The 20,413-nt window shown below is 33.1% G+C and overlaps 1 protein-coding gene across 1 annotated transcript in view; it reads right to left on the bottom strand.

Annotated features, from left to right (window-relative positions):
• LOC113556717 (Krueppel-like factor 6) overlaps positions 1–20,413 on the bottom strand; it is a 195,501-nt gene that overhangs the window by 23,131 nt on the left and 151,957 nt on the right. Inside the window, exon 2 of the mRNA XM_026961836.1 lies at positions 2,173–2,932. Coding sequence (XP_026817637.1) covers positions 2,173–2,932 — 760 coding nt within the window. The remainder of the gene's footprint in view (positions 1–2,172; positions 2,933–20,413) is intronic.

Here is a 20,413-nt window from a genome sequence, read left to right as displayed (position 1 = left end):
GAGAGAGAGAACGCGGAATCGAAAAATTCACTAGGGATTTCCTACCGCATCAAACAGTGGTGAGATGGTGAGCGTGCGAGGGTAGGATTTAAATTACAAAGAAAGCGTCCGCTGGGTTTTGCTGCCGCTGCGCCAAAGAGAAATAAATAATAATAATAATGAAAACAGTAGAGTGGAAAAATAAAACCTCAACGACGACTATTTGCACCATACCTATATATTGTATAAATACTACGGATCTGATATAATGTAAAGGAGGAAATTTATCTGAGACGATGAATTTCCAGGTCCGGTGCGCATCCCTGCGAAACCTAACAGTTCACCGTTCACCTTTTTACGTTTTTTTTTTTTGGACCAAACTAAATTATACATGTACGATGGCGCGATACAAATAAAAATAAAACTCATGTTTGCATATATATACATATATATATATATATATGGACCTCTATAAGAGTTACGTATGTAACGAAATAATGTATAAACTGCTGCTACTTTCCACCGGATTGAAACAGTCTGCTTCAAAAGGTCATCGCCATCATACATTTATCGTGTACGAGATAAGCCGACTTTATAAAAGATTTGGTGTGAATCCTACACCATTCAGAAAGATTCGTAGTCTATTCGTGACGTTTGATCAGTATAGTGAGATGTCACAGCAAACTCACTGTTTTCGGAATTTCGAGGTCAATGTTTGAGGGAAAATAACAATTTAATTCGATGCCTAATAGTTAATACTAAACTGTCACGTATTTTATAAGATGAAGTTATATGTCAAGTATTTTTCATTTAACTTGTTATTGAAAAAAAGCGAGTTATACCAAATAAATTGAAATTTTTTGTAAGACCAACTCGTGGTAGTATACGGAATTCTTATTATAGGTATAAAAAACATTACAGCTCGTATTATACTTCTATTAATTATTATGCAAGTTAAAATTTGAGACTGAACAGTATTAAAACGTATCTTTTCTTGAATCACAGAAATATTAAAATATTTTAATAATATTATTCTACGTATTAAACAATGATAACAGCTATGATATTTTAAATTTAAAAACTCGTACATATACAGGATGATTCTTTTATCAAACAACACTCATTATATCGAAAAGTATTTATGTTTTTGAAATTATTTTTTACATCGTTTCAAATTGTTAAAAAACAACGTTTTTATTAAAAATTTATATTTTTAAATATTTTTTATCCTTATAATTTTTTAAGTTTTTTACTTTTTTGAATGACAACATAGTGTTTTAATTTTATATTCCAAAGCAGAATAATTTTCTGAGTATTTTGATACATATAATTTGAATTTAGGGTAAGTAGTTTATGAATTATACTTATTTAAAGTTTAGACAAGCGGAGTAGTGGACAAACATTTTGCGGGGTAACCCCGTACCACTCCACTCCGCGTAACTAAACTTTAAATACGTATAACTCGTAAACTACTCGTTCTTAATTCGATTTTTATGTATCAAAATACTCAAAAAATTATCCTGTTTTGGAATATGAAATTAAAACACTATGTTGTCATTCAAAAAAGTAAAAAACTTAAAAAATTATAAAGATAAAAAATATTAAAAATATAATTTTTTAATAAAAACGTTGTTTTTTAACAATTTGAAAATATGTAAAAATTATTTTCAAAAACATTAATACTTTTTGAAATAATGAGTGTTGTTTGATAAAAGAAGCACTCTGTATATATATATATATATATATATAGTATTATAATATTACATGTAGGTTGTATTGGAAATCGATATATTGGTTTAGTTTTAAATATCTAAGTCAAATACGTAAAAACAATACAGATTCAATTATTCAGACATTAAATTAAAACATTTCCCACAGCCAATATAAATGTTAAGCGTTTTTCGACTACATACAATTTACTATATATCGAATCTCGTGTGAACTCAATAAAAAACCGTACGCCTAATAATAATAATATAAAAATATCCATTGAAATCTAAACAAAATGTGAGGTATACATTAATTTTTATGTGCAAGCTTGAGAATGGTCGTATCGACAGTCTGAATTTATTACAAATCATATCGTTTAAAGTCCTTCGTATATAACTTAAGTTTTAGCACTTTTTCAACCCCCCCCCCCCCAAAAAAAAAAAAAAATATTTGATAAATAAATTAACACTTATAATGACTTACCGGTATGCGTCCTGAGGTGAGCTTTTAAGTGCGAACTTTTCGTGTATACCTTCTCGCAGCCGGGATACTTGCACTTGTGTATCTTCTTGGCGGCGTCCGGTGACAGGTGTAGTCTCGGGTGGTACGCGACCGATGCAGCCGTGGTGATGGACAACACCGGAGCGTGGACAACCGCGGCCGAGGCGGTGCCGGTTTCCCGGTGCGCTGGTGACCCGGCGGCGGCGATCGCCGTCGGCACCGCGGCCACGGTGCCGACCGCCGTCCGACCGCTGACGGTGACGGTGGTGTTGGTGCTGGCGTTGTTGGTGCCCGTGGTACTGACGGTGCTGGCCGGGCTGACGGCCGCTCCAGACGCAGTCGGGGCGACGGTCACCTTCAACAGACCGGCGGTGGTGGTGGCCACTGGTGTGGAGTGGGTGGACGCGGCCGTGGTGGAAGTGACCCGACCGGATGTACTGACGGTCACGGCGGTAGCCGCGGCTTTCGCTGCTGCAGCAGCGGCCGCTGCCGACGATAGCAGCGACGCCACCACTGTCGGCGACACGTCTGTTTCGTCCGGTGGGCTGGGTGGCGGCGTCGCGAATCCGGACCAACACGTCGATGGCGAGCTGCTGTTGGACGTCACGCTACTTGCACAGTCCAGACCCACCTCTACCTCCACGCGCGTTGACCACGTCGTCAGCCACGGTGACTCGGACCGCGTGGGTGACGACGAAACCATCGGTTCTTCCTTTAGGTACCGTTCCATCTCGTAACAAGTCTGCAAAATTGTGTTCATTTATTAATCAGATTGTCGTTGTCGATGTTTTCATTGTTATTATTAAAGTAATATTATTTGTCGTATTTCATACGTAGATCGATAGAGATCAGTGTTTTTCAACCTGTTTTTTACTCAATAACTCTTTTTGATTTTCGAAAATGTCACCACCCCTCAAATGCATAGAAAAAAATATATGACTATTATTTTTTATACTGGACATGTATGTGTAAATGCACCTAATATGAACCTAAATGAAAATGATTGAATCGTTAACGCATTAACAAATTCACTTGTACACTTTTAATTAACACCAAATTTCTCGAAAGTCGTACAATATTTTGAAATTTATAATATTTGTTACTTCCTGTAATGATTTCATACAAATTTTAAATATTGATCATCTAATAAAAAAAAAAAATTAATTAATTAATAATTAATTTTAAACCATTAATTATAAAAAACACAAACAAATTAATCTATATAAAAATAGTATTGCTTTCTGAAGAGTATTGTAGACGGAGACTTTTATTTAAATGGTGTATTATTATATTAATACTTGAATTCATTGGATTATTTAAAGCCACTAGACTCTTGTATTTACATTGCATTTTAATATACTGCAGCTGGCCAGAAAATTGGATAATTATCATAGGACAAACAATGTACGTAAATAATAATTATTACTATTTTCGGACGTTGTTACAACAAAAAATACGTCAGCTAAATTATGTGATATTGTTGCTCACGTGAAAGCTTAAGGTATAGAAATAAAATAGGTAATAACAATAACACTGTTTTCTTTATAAACGTTATTGGTGTACTTTGAATATGAATATCGAACTATATTTTATTTGAAATATATTATATCAAGAGTTAATTCCGCACTAAACCTAAGGCGTGCATAATATTATAATAATGTAGTTGTTCTCGTTTCCTTAAGTCGAACGACAACTACATGAGTATAACATATTAAATAAACACAAATATTAAATTATCAGTACTACGTACATATATATAATATATATTATTATATTATTTAATTCTCTATATATACACTGAGTATATGCGAAATTTAATAGAATAAATTAGCCTTTCCGTAGCCTTTTCTTCTGTGTCACGTCGTACACACGTATATACCTACATATTCCAGTTGTACGCATCGCACACAATCCTTAACCTATTACGATTTATGGCTCTAACTTGGCGTACACATAATATTATAATATATTATACACGTGTACACACCGTATATACATCTTAGCGGCACGGACGTAAAAATTGAACTTTTTTAAAAAAAGAAAAGAAAAAGAATACTCGGATTGTGAACGTGCTCCATAATCTACAATAATAATATGTATAATGTCTTATTGTATTATTTTACTGAGATAAGAATAAAACGAATAATAATAAAAATAGAGAGAATTGCATACACGACATATATTTCAAAGACGTACATTAACGCGGTGATACATAAAAGTTATTTTAATGCAATTATTATTTACATTCCATTATGTTTATGTATGCTGCACTGTTTAAGTAATATATTATGCGCCTATATATATTTGTGCAAAATTTAAGTGCATTTATACTGACTCGAAGTGTTATCAGCAGAAAATAAAAAGCATAGTCGATTTAATAGCTCAACATACACAGAAACGCACCGGTATACAATAATTCTGTCGTGTTTAAACTGTTAAAAGCCTAAATCCGTAATAATAACGATAATAACAATTAACAATTAAAACATTAATTACGTAATATATATTTATGCGGACATAATAATATTATATTACATGTTATGTATACTATATACACAGCAGTTTCGATTAATTATTGGAAAACGCAAAAATAAAACCTCTTTTATTTTACTTCATTTTATTATTCTCAACTGTAAACGCATGGGTCAACAATCATATTATTGTCAACAAATTGTTTTTGTTTTATTTTTTTCATTTTTTCTACTCGATTACACACGCTGTGTCCTAGACAACAACTCCAATAGTATATCAAAAAGTACGAAAATGTAAATTATGTAGGTCACGGTGGTGTGTAATAAATTCAATAGCCACAGTTATAACCCAATTAAATATGTTATAACGTATATTTTCGTATGATATTTAAGACGAATGGACAACCAATTATTGTAATTTATGATACATTATAAGATTATAATAAAGTGAATATTCACTGTATAAATGTATATGGAAACCGCACTTTTTGCTGCGAATAGATGTTTTAAAAATATAATAAATGTCATGAAGTAAGTAAAAAAAAAAAAAACATAATTTAATATAAAATAAAGTTTTAGTTTTATTGTGATTATCGTATATCCATTCTATCTTATACTTTTATTCACACGTAAAATAACAATAACAATTATTACAATACTACTCATTGTTCCACGCTCTGCACTGGAATTTTTTCATAGTCCTTTTTTGAATTACCAGTAATTTCCTATCAATTATGCCACGGGATACTTTGTAGAGAGATGAAAACGATAAAAAAAATATATACAACAACTATATGAGGTCACCCTCTGCAATTGACTCAGCTTCAGCGCCGTCGGAAATAATATTATTATCTGTATACGAATAAACTCCATAGGATCAATGTCAACTTTTATTATTATTCTGTTTTTCACATGAATCATATGATAACTGTACTGTCGCAGTGTTAATTACCCCGTCAAACCTTCCCGTCAATGTCAAATGACGATTATCCAAAATCCACGACTGAACTCGTCCGTTACGACATTCAAACAACAGCTGCTGCACAGACGCGTGAAATATTATAAAATATTTATACAATTAGGATTTACAATAAACGACAGTGTATCGCGACTAAAACAAAATAATATATGATAACTAAATACCACGTTTGTGTGGTAGCGCAAAATCATATCAACTGCATCATTCGCATCATTTTTTGTTACAGAGAATGATTTATTTTGTAATTTATTTGCGGTGACACACAATTTTGGTGGCAATTAATAACGAACGATGTTTACCTGTATTTACGGGTGTATACTGTTATGCTATCTCATAATATTGTTTTTACCAAACATCAATTCAGTATGTCGTACGTTAGGCTCGTGAAACACATGTAAGTGTGAAATACGTAACCCTAGTACCCTACGACTAATCAAGTCAAAAATCTCGATTCGTAACAGTAATCTTATCACTAAGACAGACGTCCAAGATGTAAGTCTCCGGGTATAATAGTAAAATCAATGTGGCACAGTTGGGAGTTAAAGTGCGAATACAGTGGTGATGTTGACGCGTGATATTGCAATGAGAGAAGAGTGTACAAACAAATTAGTGCATCTAAACGATCAGTTTTTCAGCTTTCACTCTATTACATTCAATCTGCTGCTCAGTTTGGAATCGCATCTCTTGGTCGAGTATGCGTGACTTGATAAGACGTCCGATGTCAACTATAAAAGCGAAATACTGACATATGTATCCTTCTTGTACAATTTTTATACTTAGAGTTCGGTTCGAAAAATGGTGTGCACGCTACGTAGGTTGAAAAGTCATACATCCTATTGAAACGCGCGTGCGATAGATGATGAAGGTGTGGCCTGGTCTCCCCCATCCACGTATAATAATGGCTTTTTGTCGAGTTTTAACGAGCCGCGAACTTCATGTTCTACGCTCGTGGAATAACTTAAAATATATATATATATACGCTCGTCATCATGGAAAGAGTAAACAAACACCCGCTACTACTGTCGCCACCGCTCTACCACCATACACGATATATACAGTATAAATATGTATATACATGTAGTCAAAGTTATAGTCCCTGTCGCTTGTATATACACACAAATATATATATATAAACACATACATATGCATGCACTCCAGCGTGTGTTTTCCGTTCTCTTTTATACACTAATCCTCAACCCAAATCTGATTTAACCGGAACATCGACACACACGCAGACGATCTTATTTGTGACTTCGCACACTTCACTTATCTCACGTGCCACGTACGACGCAATTGAAGTGTACGAGGATGGTAGGAGCGAAGTAAACACGACGATAGTTTTATGTTCAGGTATATGCGCACTATGCAGACGGAATGTGTGCGAGATTGGAATACACAAAACGAGGGAACGGTTTTCTTCGGCCCGGTGTAGTCAGTGCAAATTACAATTAACAAGTAGGTACCCTTACATGTACGCATAATACTTACCTATGTATTACATAATGTATGTGGAAAAATATTCGAGTATACGAAGCGAAAACGCACATTGAACCTTATCCACGCACAGAGAGAATTCCATCGTGGACCACAGGGTTTTTATGGGGGTAGGAGGTAAACACTACATTCACACAAAAAAAAAGGTCCCATCCGTGGAAGTTCCTATACATATATATATATATTCATGGATATCGTATACACATATTATATTATAATGTATGCAAGTCTTGGTACGATGGCGGTAGAAGTTATCGGATCTCCATAAAACATAAGCGCATGCGTGCATGTGTGTGTGTAGTGTGTACTCCTGCAGCTTTATTTTTCAATGTGCCTTTTACCTTTCACAAGAGATTTAATTTAAAAAAATAACGCACAGCAATCAATATCGTGTGTTCAGCCGAATGTGACGGTGAGGAGTGGGCTGTGGTGAGGGGGATCGTATCTATTTGTTTTCTTTGGTGTTTTCTCTGTCCGCTGAAAACGAATTGACTTGACGATGAGACGCCGGGCGGGTGGGTGAATACCTAGCAGCCGATTATATATATATAGCTCATGTATATGCTTATAGCAGTCGAGATTGATGTCGCTACTGCACATCAATCTCCGCCGACCGCAAAATCTGTTCGTGCTCGATTACGACTAGAAATTGAATCCATATTTTACGCGTATAGGCAGATACGCGGCTGGTGACGGCCGTTTTGTCCGAAATTCAGAATAAATCACGGCTGGATAACGCGACCGATATATTTGTGAGTAGTGAGAGTTAGAGGGGTGGAATTCATTGGACTTAAATGGTATAAATACGCTGTTTTATATTTTTCTCCGCGGACGGCAGTTTCCCGTAAACCGCAATAGCCACACATTACGTCTGGAAATAAAAACAAACTCGTTTCCGCTACCCGCCACCATGCCACCATGTATCAAACCATGCCCCTACGCACTGGCGGAGTAAATTTTCTGAATTTCCCGGTCACCAAACGTGTGATCTCATCCACGAAGTACACTTCAACGGCGTAGGCGCTATTAATCAAAACCTTGTACCATGTTCAACCGCATATAATAATATTATAAGTTATAACAATCCAGTCAGTGTGTGTATATATATATATATATATATATATATATAAATGCTTTAGCTGTAAAACGTACACACAAAGCAACGTGCGTGTACGGCTGTATATATAAATGACCTGACGTGGTCATACCAAACTTTGAATTGCCCGCCGCCCGCCACCTATAGCTGTAGTATGCGTGGTCGGCATTTGGCTTTTGGTATTCGTCGTGCGCGCGAATCGCCTACTCTCTTGTTTGTACATTGTTACCATTCCCGTCACGTGCCCGGTCGAGCGGTTCGTCCTTTGTTTTTGCTGACGACAAAAGCCGCCAGAAAACTTTGGATTTTGTCGGCGTCACTCGCACTCTTACGTGCAAAGGCAGTGGTGGGCCAGTCGTGAGTACGAAAAAAAAACTGTTCTCGTTAGACGTGCTTTTCATTTGATATGATATACGAGTATATGCGTATGCGTACACGTTCTGCTATACCTCTATACCAAAAGCCTACGGAGAAAATTAGTGACGATTTTATACGCCCCCATTCGGCTGCACTATTACAAATCGAACGGTATGTGGTTGTTATCGTTCACGTTAGGGTCGAGTGTGTATTAAATTCATAACATACTATAATATATGTTAACATGTTTACGATAACAATACGGGGTTGACTCAAGTCATCAGAATAACGGTGGAACGAGAGACATCGACGCGTCTGTTGACCCCTAGTCTAATAATAACCTAGTTTTGCGGTTATGACGTTATGATGATGTAGATAACAAAAAACGTATATAATAAAATATTTCACATTATTATTATTTTATTAATATGTGTATTATTTATTATTAATTTATTTGTGTTATTATTTTTTTTTCCATTAAATTTTTCATACGATTTTATCCTGAACAACGTATTTTATTTTACACTATATCAATTTATCAACATAATATAACTCATATTATTAACGTATAAAGTATTAAATTATTATAAATAATTGTTTAAAAAGTATCAACAAGGTCGATGTGGAACTGTTAATTACATTTAGTTTGTACGTTATAATACGCTTTGAAACATCGTAGTGTTTATTATTCTAAAAAAATGCCATTACAACAGGAATTTTATTTTATATGTTTTACCACCGTGCAGACATAAAAGACAGAACGAGAGAGAGTAAACCAATAGTTAGACATTAAATTTACTCCAGTACATATATACGTGAATCATAAACACTAAACTAAATAATATTTATTGTATAATACGAAAATGCACGCGCAGAGTTGTAGTGTTACAACAGTTATGTTACGACTATACAATAACAAATTATTTTATATGGTTATGACCGATTTTCGATACATGATCTTCACGCGCTACTTTATATTCTAAATATTGTACTTATATACATGTATAATATTATATTGTTTTGTAATAAAATTGTAAAAACAATCGCAACAGTCGAGTATACAAAGTTGTGTTTAACGTCACGGCATCATACGCACATAGCATACAAGTGCCTACTTGTACAGAGTGTACTACTACAGCCATTATCCGTTGTCCGCTATAGGAAAACTTATAAATTCTAAGTATTTTTTTTTTATGTATATATTTGATAAAAGAATTCAACAAAAAGAGTTTTTAGCTCACATTAAATTGATTACAAAAAAAAAAATAAAAAACCCCAAGTAAATTGTATGAATGTTTTTATGATTAACACTATAATTAGTGACTAAGCGAATTGATTTTGATTAAAAATACATGGACTAAAAATGTATTTTATCACAGAGTACAATATTAATGTAAAATTGATTTACATTTAAATACCCATATTTAAAAAGTAAAACACAATTTATTATACTACAACAACTTAAACATTATTTCATTATGTTAACATTCGAATCATAGTGGAAACAGAAAGGCATAACATTGTTAGGCAATATTGGTACTCTAAAATATATAAGAAAATACAGCATAAGAATTTAATACGTCAGAAGACCACAAATACATAAATATTGGACTGTGTATTTTATTTCTTATTTTTATTACTATTGATTTTAAACTATTCTAGTAAAAGTCGAGCGGTATCTAAAATTCAAGAATTATATAAATTCTCGGATCCCCAAAATGGCTGATAACAATTGTGTATTCTACCGGAGCTTTATTTAATAATACAATTTAGTTAGATTATTATTATATAAATTATACTTTTATCGTAAAATATCCTGTTTTGTTTTTTGCATTTTCGGTCGCTAGATATGATCATTACTAGTCAATAATCACCATTTAGAGATACTTGAGCATTAGTGTTTAAATTTAATATAGGAGAGCATGATACGATTTTTAGGTATTTAATTACTATTCAAAATATATGAAAAATCATAAAACACTAATTCTAAATATAAAAATAATACAATGAAACGATATTATAGTATCTGTATGAATTATAAATAGTATAGTAAACTATATTGTTTACGGTACATTTGTATCTTATACACTTAACTGCGGAGTATAGAGCTATATATTATGATCATGTTGTTTGCATAAAGTTCCAATACATTAATTAAAAACGTCAAAACCATAATTATAGATATACTTTTTAATATTATAATGTTGCATGTTTTGATTTGCTGTAATTATTAAAGCTATAAGTAAATTAAAAAATTTCTCAAACAATGTTATGGTAATATAGATCGATTGAAAAGAGGGACGTTGCGGTTTCGCAGTCTAAATATAGACCCATACCGTTTTTACCGAATTTCGACCAACGCTGTCATAAAGATGCACGCTACCGTACGTAATGGACTGGTTGGTTAAGTTTAGTTTATTTACGGCCACGGTACATGCTACACTATAATATAATAATAATAATATAAATGTCGAACTAGATTTTAGTATCCTGAAAGCCGGTCACCGGCTCGATCTCATATGCGTCGATCCTTATCCAGCACTACTACGCGGACGTGCGTGTAATGCGCGTATATGCACGATAGTTGTACAATATATATATATATAGTTTTCGGGTAAACAGCACGTATACAGCGAATAATTTACGACCAGCGGTAGTTTATTCCCACTGCGATCGTTTCCGATCGGATACCGCTCGACGGTAATCGAAACAGCAACGGCGGTGCGCAAATCTCCGCAGTCCAGAGACTGGACGATGTAGCAGCCCGGTCCTCGACTGAAAGGATTTCGATCGGAGTTATTTTCTACCTCATCACGGACGTGCCGTTTCGTTCGGTAAATATCTGATGGCAGCTGTAGCCGTACACCGAAAAACGTATTTTCCACCATTTGTTTTGGTCCTTATTACAATTATAAATCATTTCCTCTATGTTTCGAACTTCGGTGTTTACGACTTTATCGCGGTCGATTTGTTAAAAAAAAAATAAACAAATATATATATATGTATATATTATAACGCACACACTTAGAATCCCGACGTTTCGGAGTTGATGTTAAATAAATAATTTTATATACATTATAATATTGTATTTGTTGCGTTTTTTTCCAAACGTTATTATATCCGAAACGGATTTCCCGGGTATAGCGTCGAGATGTTAAATCACATAGTGGTGGAGTGGAGGTGAGCGATGTAGCACTATACTAACATTGATATATTACATGGTGTTTCTTTTATCGCATGAATTTTTGTATGTAAATGTTTTGTTTAATTTCGAGGACTAGATAGATAGTCATAGAATAGTTATATAATATACACAAAATGTATTATGCTATTCTAAAAAGACTGTAAAACAAATTTATTTTAAAGTTATTACGAGTATGTTTTTTAACGTGGAATTGTTAAAAACGAATTTTCCTGTACTAAATACACGCATGACGTGAAATAAAAAATAATTCTTAACATTGGAAATGAACTCGGACAGTGCCCTTACACACGCTCTATTGTCACAAATACTTTTTGTTTATCGTAATACTGTCATGATATACATATACGGCAGGTACCAACATATTGTAAATAAGTATAAATAGTATAATATCAAGAGTTTACCGTTCACCGTGGAGCTGACTACATGATAATGTTGTAGTAAAATCATTCCTATGCGATTTTACTGTTGTATTTATGAACTAAGACAGGTTTAAAAAAAAAAAAAAGCACGAGGGAACCGGGGAAAGAAAATAATAGTTATTTAGTATACTAAAAAATATTTATGTTGCACGTAAGTCATTATTAGAATACCAGCGAGGGATGGTTCGTGAAGAGTAACATATTTTTCCTCACAAAGATATATGTACACGAACGCATGCCTTACCGCAGTTAAGTGAAGACCGGGGGCAAAGTATTCACAGATGAAATAAAATGTATTGTGAGCTGGATCAAATGTCAGCGATGAACTAACGGTGAACCGCGTGTACCTAACCTAACTTAACCAACGGTAGCAAAGCGTAGACTTCATAAAACGTATTCTTCCGGCGATTATAATATTCTGATTCGTTTGACGACGAAACGCACATACGCATATTTCATTATACACAAACTATTCGTTGTTATGAATGTAAAGAATTTTCAACGGTTGACCGCAAAAATATTGAATTTGCATTTTAATCGTAATTAACGTGAACTCGATGCTTCAGTTGTAATTAATTTTCGAATATCGTACAATACTACGTACGTTTCAAGAATAACAATTAGAAAATGTTTTCTAATCGAAATTATTTCTGAGTGTATTTTATACTTGTATACGTGCTTAGTTGGATTAGATACCTTTTTAAATGATATAATTTTCAACCTCGTGCACAACAAAAATAGTATTCGTCGTTCTAAAAGTTTTATTATTTTCCACAATAGTATACTAATTTAATTTGTATTCAAGAATCCCAACGTAGCCACATTATTTATTAGTACAGAGAACTTGAAAAATGTGAAACTTAGACAAATTAAGTTTACTTAATGAAGTAAAAAAAAAAAATCGTTAACTCCCTGAACCTTGAGTTTATATAATATGGAATAATTATTTTGATTAATTTAGAGGGGGTTTGGTGGAATAAATACAGCGGTCGCATTGATATTTTCCCGCTCCCATAGATTCATAATTATTTAAGCTGATATAAGGTATAATCATTATTCAGAATAGTACATAAATTGTAATATGGAGTCGACAAAAGAGTGACCATAGCTCGAGTAAATAGAATTTTCATAATCTGCTCCGGGCTGACTTTAAATTTGCGTTATAATTGTTTAAGAAATGCTACCACTGAGTACGACAAAATCCATTTAAATAATAACTACAATGAAATTGTTTTATTATTAAATGTATTACGGTGGTTTGTATCATAAATAATATATACGCGTAGGTGTATGATTTGTTTAAAGTATATAAATATATACATACATACATAAACAGGGTGTAACTCTGTAAGATCTGAATGTTATTTTTATTTCTATCTCACCTTTTTGATTGGCACAGCCATACTGCCGAGTAATGATAATATTATATGTTTTGACATCATTTTACCCACCTCGCATAGTGAATTTTCATCTGAGTTTTATTATAATAATACGTCTGCATATTTACGTTTGATTTAAAACTCAGCGGTAGCGAATTAAACGATGATACGGCGTCGCTATTATATCATTCTATTTTTTCGCTATTATCAACGTAGGTATTCGGTATAAATTTCCTTTTGTCATGAAATATATCTTCATATTATATATTATCATGTATAGTATTCGATTCATATCTCATATACAACTTACGCGGAAATATTTTTTTTTTCAATACTGAAAATCACATTAGCAATAGTTCTATAAAGTCCAAAATGAAAATTTGTTATTGAATTAAAAAGGAGTATACAGTTATAACCGAAATCTAAATTTGTCAGCAGTTGATCATCATAAAAATAATGCATCATTTTGATAATCTCTTGTCTAGACAACCATGTTATTGTGAAACGATATAATCGAATAAGTTTTCAAATAGTTACCGAGTTTTCTAATTACGGGTATCTTACTTAGCAATATTACGGTTATCTGCACACATATATATTAAGGTTTCGAAAGTGATGTAAACTTCATCCGTCTACGGTGTTCGTTTCATTATTGTCATCGATTTCGGATACCGTGATATTATCAGACACGGTGAAAATTGACATGTAACAATTATTGGACTTCGGTGATCGCGCTTGGTGTTATAGAGGGTCACGTTTGTAGCTCTTTTTAGGTGTGTTTACTTGCGAATACCTATGACTAACGATGTTTCAGAGCGGGTCTTTCTTTTCCGGGTAGGTTTTAATATATGTGGTCAAACAAATAAAAAAGCATTATGTGTATTATATTGTATACGAACACGAGCGTGGCGTTTGTGAATTTTTCAGTGAATATGAAACGCTGTGGTTTAGACTATGTGTGGGTGTATAAAGACCGGGGGGAGGGGGGCAGTCGAGCTCGAAGCTCCCTAATTACACGGTCGCTTCCACCGCTACGGCGGGTGGGAGAGCCTCTGGTTCTGGCGCCAAAACAAATGTTAAATCATTAACCGCAGACTTCTCTCCGCGCCCAACCAAAAGCGGCGCGCAACATACACAACACGCTCCTCCGCCGCGGCTATAGGCACTAACTGCTGGCACCAGTCACTCAACTGATAAATATAATAAATAACTACGCCGCCGTCGTCTCCGCCCACACCACAGCTATAGTGTTCGTCCCCTTCGCTTTCAATATTATCATTATTAACGTATTTTATATTATTATTATCACTATCTAGAAGAGTCCTGACCATGCACCATCATTGCTGACATTATTTTTATTTGATTTGTTTTTTTATACAGTTTATTATTTTTACCGTTGGTAGACAACAATACCTAATAATTATTTTTATTTACTATAAAAATGAAAATTAATGTAATATTTGTCAGGTAAGCCCCACGTCATCAAAGCTATCTGTGATTTATGTATATTCAAACTTAATTACATTTAAATTAAATATGATAATGAACAAATATAAATTGAATAAATACAAGATTGTGCACTGTGTAGCGACGACAGTGGTCGGTGGCATAATCGATACCACGATAAATCGTTTAAATACTCCTCGCGAAAAGTGCAACATACAAACCACGTGAGGCTATAATAACGATATTTATTGTACAGAGTCGAATTGTAATTTATTTTTATTTAGAGAAAGGAAGGTTAGTCTTTTCACTTGCTTATATCCATTCTACAATTTATTCAAAAAAATCTTTCTATCATACTTATATCACAACGATAATGGTATTGCGTTAAATTGGTTATTATGTTAAATCATACTATGTTTAAAATGAACACCAATACACTGCAACATTTTATGAATTAAATCAATTCGTTTTAATTCTGTTTTTATTTTAAAGGTTTTCATATACATTAGCCTAATCGCCTGTCGTATATAATGCGTATAACGTTTAAAGGTAATCGCCTGTAACTGCACCAGCATAATCGCACTAAACGGTTTATGTATATATGATTCTCGGTGAAAGTTTATTTTTAACCGTCATCATAATCATCTCGATTAATATTATTTTTTATTTATTTCAAGCGATTAACGCATACGTGACTAATACGATACGGTCATACAAAACTATGTGTAGCAGTTGGTTTGCAGTCGATTAAATATATTAAATACGTCTAATAGCCAATGGTCAGACGCTTTTATCTGATCTCCTCAATTCGAATAGTAAGTGACGATGGGATATATGTCAATATGTGCGTCTTAATTATTTTTTCATACTCTCAAATAAATTAACGTAGTTCGTGACTTTTGTTTGCATTTTTCTATTTTAGTCTTAATGTACGATTCAATCCAAAATATTAAAACAATCTTACGAAACATATGATTGTATTATGGCGAATTTCTTTAAGATTTCTTTTTGTATTTATATATACATGAAACGTAATACGCTTTTTACACACACTTGAATGCATGAAATTGCATGTCATTAATAGCTTGGTACTTAAGTGTAATACATAATATTACTATAAGATTAAGTTTTTGATGAACTGTGATTAATTTTCCAATAGCTACAGAAAAGTCGAATTTAAAACGCGTTTGTTAACACTTATTTATAAATATAAAAAATAATAATTTAAATAAATCGTACTAATAAAACACACAGTATAGAGGCAATATCGTTTAGAAAAAAATAACATTGTAGCGTATAAATGAAAAAATTCGACGTCATTAAAATTTTAACTAAAAATGTAGGATAATAATCTGTATGATTTTCTTTAGCTTTCATTGAAGCTATTAGATTTTTAAAATAAACCAATATCTAATTGCTTGGTCTGAATTCAAATAAAAAATTTCATTTTCAAATCGCTCGGTTAAAGTTTTGTAATTTAACAATGTTTATTTCGTTCAGAAAAATCAAGATTCATAAAATCACTACATGTCAAAAACAAAACTATATAACGATAAATCTCAATATATTTGCCTCCGTTTACCTACTTGATAATAATATATTTTTTTATTTTATTTTTTATGGATAAAAATAATATACAGATTATTGCACCTATGTACACAAATTGCCTATATAAAGCGCCAACTTAGCTAACTGTTTATTATTATAACTAATTTTATATAAAATACATTGAAACTGATAACTCTACTAAAATAAATAAAAGTAATGTGATTAAAAAAAGTTGAGCAAAGCCGATTGATGAAAATAAAGGATAGGGACAGGGTTTAATAATGGAAATCGAGCGTTTTTAAATTTGCGAAAACCGTTTTGAGCGTTAATCTAACCATCAGCCATTGAACTGTTGACGTTTAGAAGATCACTAGGTCAAGTGTATATTTTATTTAATGATTATGAATGAATCGCGATTACGTATCAAAGCTGAAAGTACCCATTATAAAGGCATCTTTAAGCCAACATGAATCACGCATATAATAATAATAAGTATAAAAGATAATAAAATAATTTATAATATTATTATTTACGTAATAGTGTGTGTATATTAAGGTATCTTGGCCAGTTCGTTGACCAAGTGGATTTGAGACATAAAGTTATTGAAAATAAATATCAGATAATTCATTTATTACTTGCAGTACGCTGTGTGTATAATATGTACTCCTAAATTCTGCCAACAACAATTTAGAAAGACTCCGTTTTGCCGAAAGAAAAAAAAAACCAAAAACAGATTAAAAGCCAGTCCAAACTGCTTCGTGATGTCAACCGTGATTTCCTCCCAAAAAAAATAATTTTGAAATCGTCGTATTCTATTGTAGTGAAGTGGTAATTGGCTTAACATTTGCCTAGATTGGATTTAACTGTCTGATATAATATATATTATGGTAACGTTGCGATGTACCAATTAGTAATGGAAAGATTAAACAAATCACAGTACCAAAACGTATTTAATTTTAAAATAGCGGTTAACTTTTATCACGGCGAAGTTTAAAGTCATCTATTTACTGGTTTCAAAACACAGCTATGTAATATTTAACTATTTCGATTAATTAATAAACATCTCAATTGCCACTGCTGAACGAAAATGATCATAGATACTTCATATAGTAATTCGATTCTGACTATGCTGTTGGTTAGGACATGGTTGTCGAGGTTGCGGTGGAGGTTATAAGTCTGGGTGGGCTGCTGGCGGTTGTCAGTGGTGGTGGCTGCGAGACGTCGTCATAGTCGTAGACGTTGTCGAAATGCATGGACTGCTACAGCGGCAGTAGCGACCGCTCACTCGGGTATCGATCGTTGTCGTCGTTGGCAGCGGCAGTCGTATACTACATTATATACATACATACAGTGTGCTCCCCGCGCGTCGACGCCGGGTTGCGCCCACCTGCGCCCGCCGTCGTTTTTCGATATCGCGTGTATATATATTCACTTTCTCTCTCTATACACAGTATATATGTATATATACGAAAACACAACGCCGCTCTCACTCTCCGTGCAATAGCCACCCCCACACACACGCACACCATCGGCTAGTCCTTTCCCACCTCTGTGTGCCCACGTACCGCATTCCGCCACCCCCATCGGTCGTGAATAAAATCGGGTTACGCAATCAGTTCGGCGTAACACCCGCCACCACCGCCAAAGGACGACAGACGTCCAGGCGGGGTGAGACCGAACTCCGACGGCACGAGAGGGTAGCTACCCCTCCATAGGATGAATAATATGTATACCTCCGTTCGTATAATATATCGTCATGTTTATATATTTTATACGCACCACGGATTTCCTGCGGTCTATTTCTGCTTTGTCTATACATGTATTTTTTTCCTGACGTAACGTTTACGAGAAACACAATTTGACAACCATTTACGTGTATAGTATGCAGCGCTCCTTCGATTATCTATTACAATATAGTTTGCGAATGAAAACTATGAATATACTTAAAATAAATATATAATTTTTTCACAAACTATTTAGAAATGTGTGTAATATAAAACCGCGAAAATTTAATCAGTTTTAATCACATTCGGATAAACCATTGCAGTCGAATAACGAAAAATAAAATCTTATACAAATTGAGTCAACGACGAAAACAGTTCCGCAGAAAATAAGGGTGCTTTGGGAACATGACCCATTTTTTCTTTATATTTTTACACGGATGCACGGCGGCGTTAAAAAAGGAGGGATGTGCAGTATATGAACGATTACGTTTTACTAGGTCAGACGAACTAATCGAGTCAGTCGGACCGCGTGCGTCCACCACCATCTCGCCCACGTTATCGTCGTACCTAGTATATAAACGACACTGCAATCCTGAGCTACTAATTTCATTAAAATAATTTTTAATTGAATTACGTGCCATGATTTTTTTTTTTTTATAAATAATAATTAATATCCAACAGTCGGCGTTATACGTGTGCCTACATAATATCATCGCCATCTTTGGAGTAATCAAGGGACGCTTCTATATAATATAACCAAAGTTTTAAACTGTATTATATATGTTTGTAAAAATTAAAACGCACGAACGGTAACATTGCTAACAATTATATGAAAATACATTTGACTCTTTTGAAAATATTATAATTTTAAAACTGTTTTTAATTCGTGTTATTAAAAAATATACTCTTGTATGAGTAAATGTGTCGTTTGAACACTTCATAATTCTATCTTTATTATACCGATTTTTATTACATTAATATGTGCGTGGAAAAATGCAATATTTGTATTAGTTATCTGGGTATAAAACACACCTTGCAGAAATATCGGTTAATGAAATGTATGCTAAAAATAATTTGAACACGGGAATTAATATTTTACCACGCGGTTTTCCAAAAACAAAACATAACTAGTCGGTTATTAATTTAAAAAATAACTACTGTAAACAAATTTATTGATATATATATATCATAGGTTTTAAATTAAATATATTATTAATTAATTTACACCTGACTTGTTATTTTACGTCGATAATACGATATTAAATTATATATGTCGAGTTATTAACTCAGTATTCATAAGACTGAAATCGATTGTTGTTATCCAAATATCAAGGTAGGGAATATATTATATTAATTGTCTGAGCATGGTCGTTAACAACGTAAATCACGTTTATTGATAGCCGCTTATATTAAATTTATAATTAAATGAATTATTCACAAGTAGAAAATAGATCGCTTATAGATCAATATGTACTATATATGCATAATAATTTATTTGTGTTATCCTCGTATAGCTTTTTATAAATATAGATATGATTAAAAACAATTCAAAAATAATGTTCACTATTTTTTTTTTACGATAAATAAATAAATTATTTAAAATTCACAAAATACTATCGCGAAAGGAAAAGTTTAATTTTTGTGTAACTGGCGTACTGTCGTAAGGCAAGCGTGGCAGTCCATTTTTACCCGAAAGAGAATAGCATACTTCAAACTAATGTTAATCATACATTTTGTGTTGCTTTTCTACTTACGAAACGCTCTCTTAAGCACTCACTTGAGTCACCTTATTTAATGGGTTGAATTAGCATTTATTAAAATAATTATTATTATAATAAAAAAGGGCTCAAAACATTGTATTATCAAGTTTTATACTCTTCTGCAACATAAATACATTATAATATGAAAAACGTGCACTCATTTATATTATTATATTATGATATCAATTTTCGTGCACGATTTCCCGTTTATATGTGTAAACAACGGAAAATAAATGATCTTTTTACATTTTGTATACGCCATTTTTTCGTTGTAAATATCGGCCACCGTTAACGCTCGTGAACAATTTTAATATTTATAATATTATGTATAATAAATAATAATAT

Source organism: Rhopalosiphum maidis, chromosome 1 (assembly GCF_003676215.2).
Source record: "Rhopalosiphum maidis isolate BTI-1 chromosome 1, ASM367621v3, whole genome shotgun sequence".
NCBI lineage: Eukaryota > Metazoa > Arthropoda > Insecta > Hemiptera > Aphididae > Rhopalosiphum > Rhopalosiphum maidis.
Note: the sequence above shows the minus strand (reverse complement) of the source record. Positions and strands in the feature narration are given on the sequence as shown.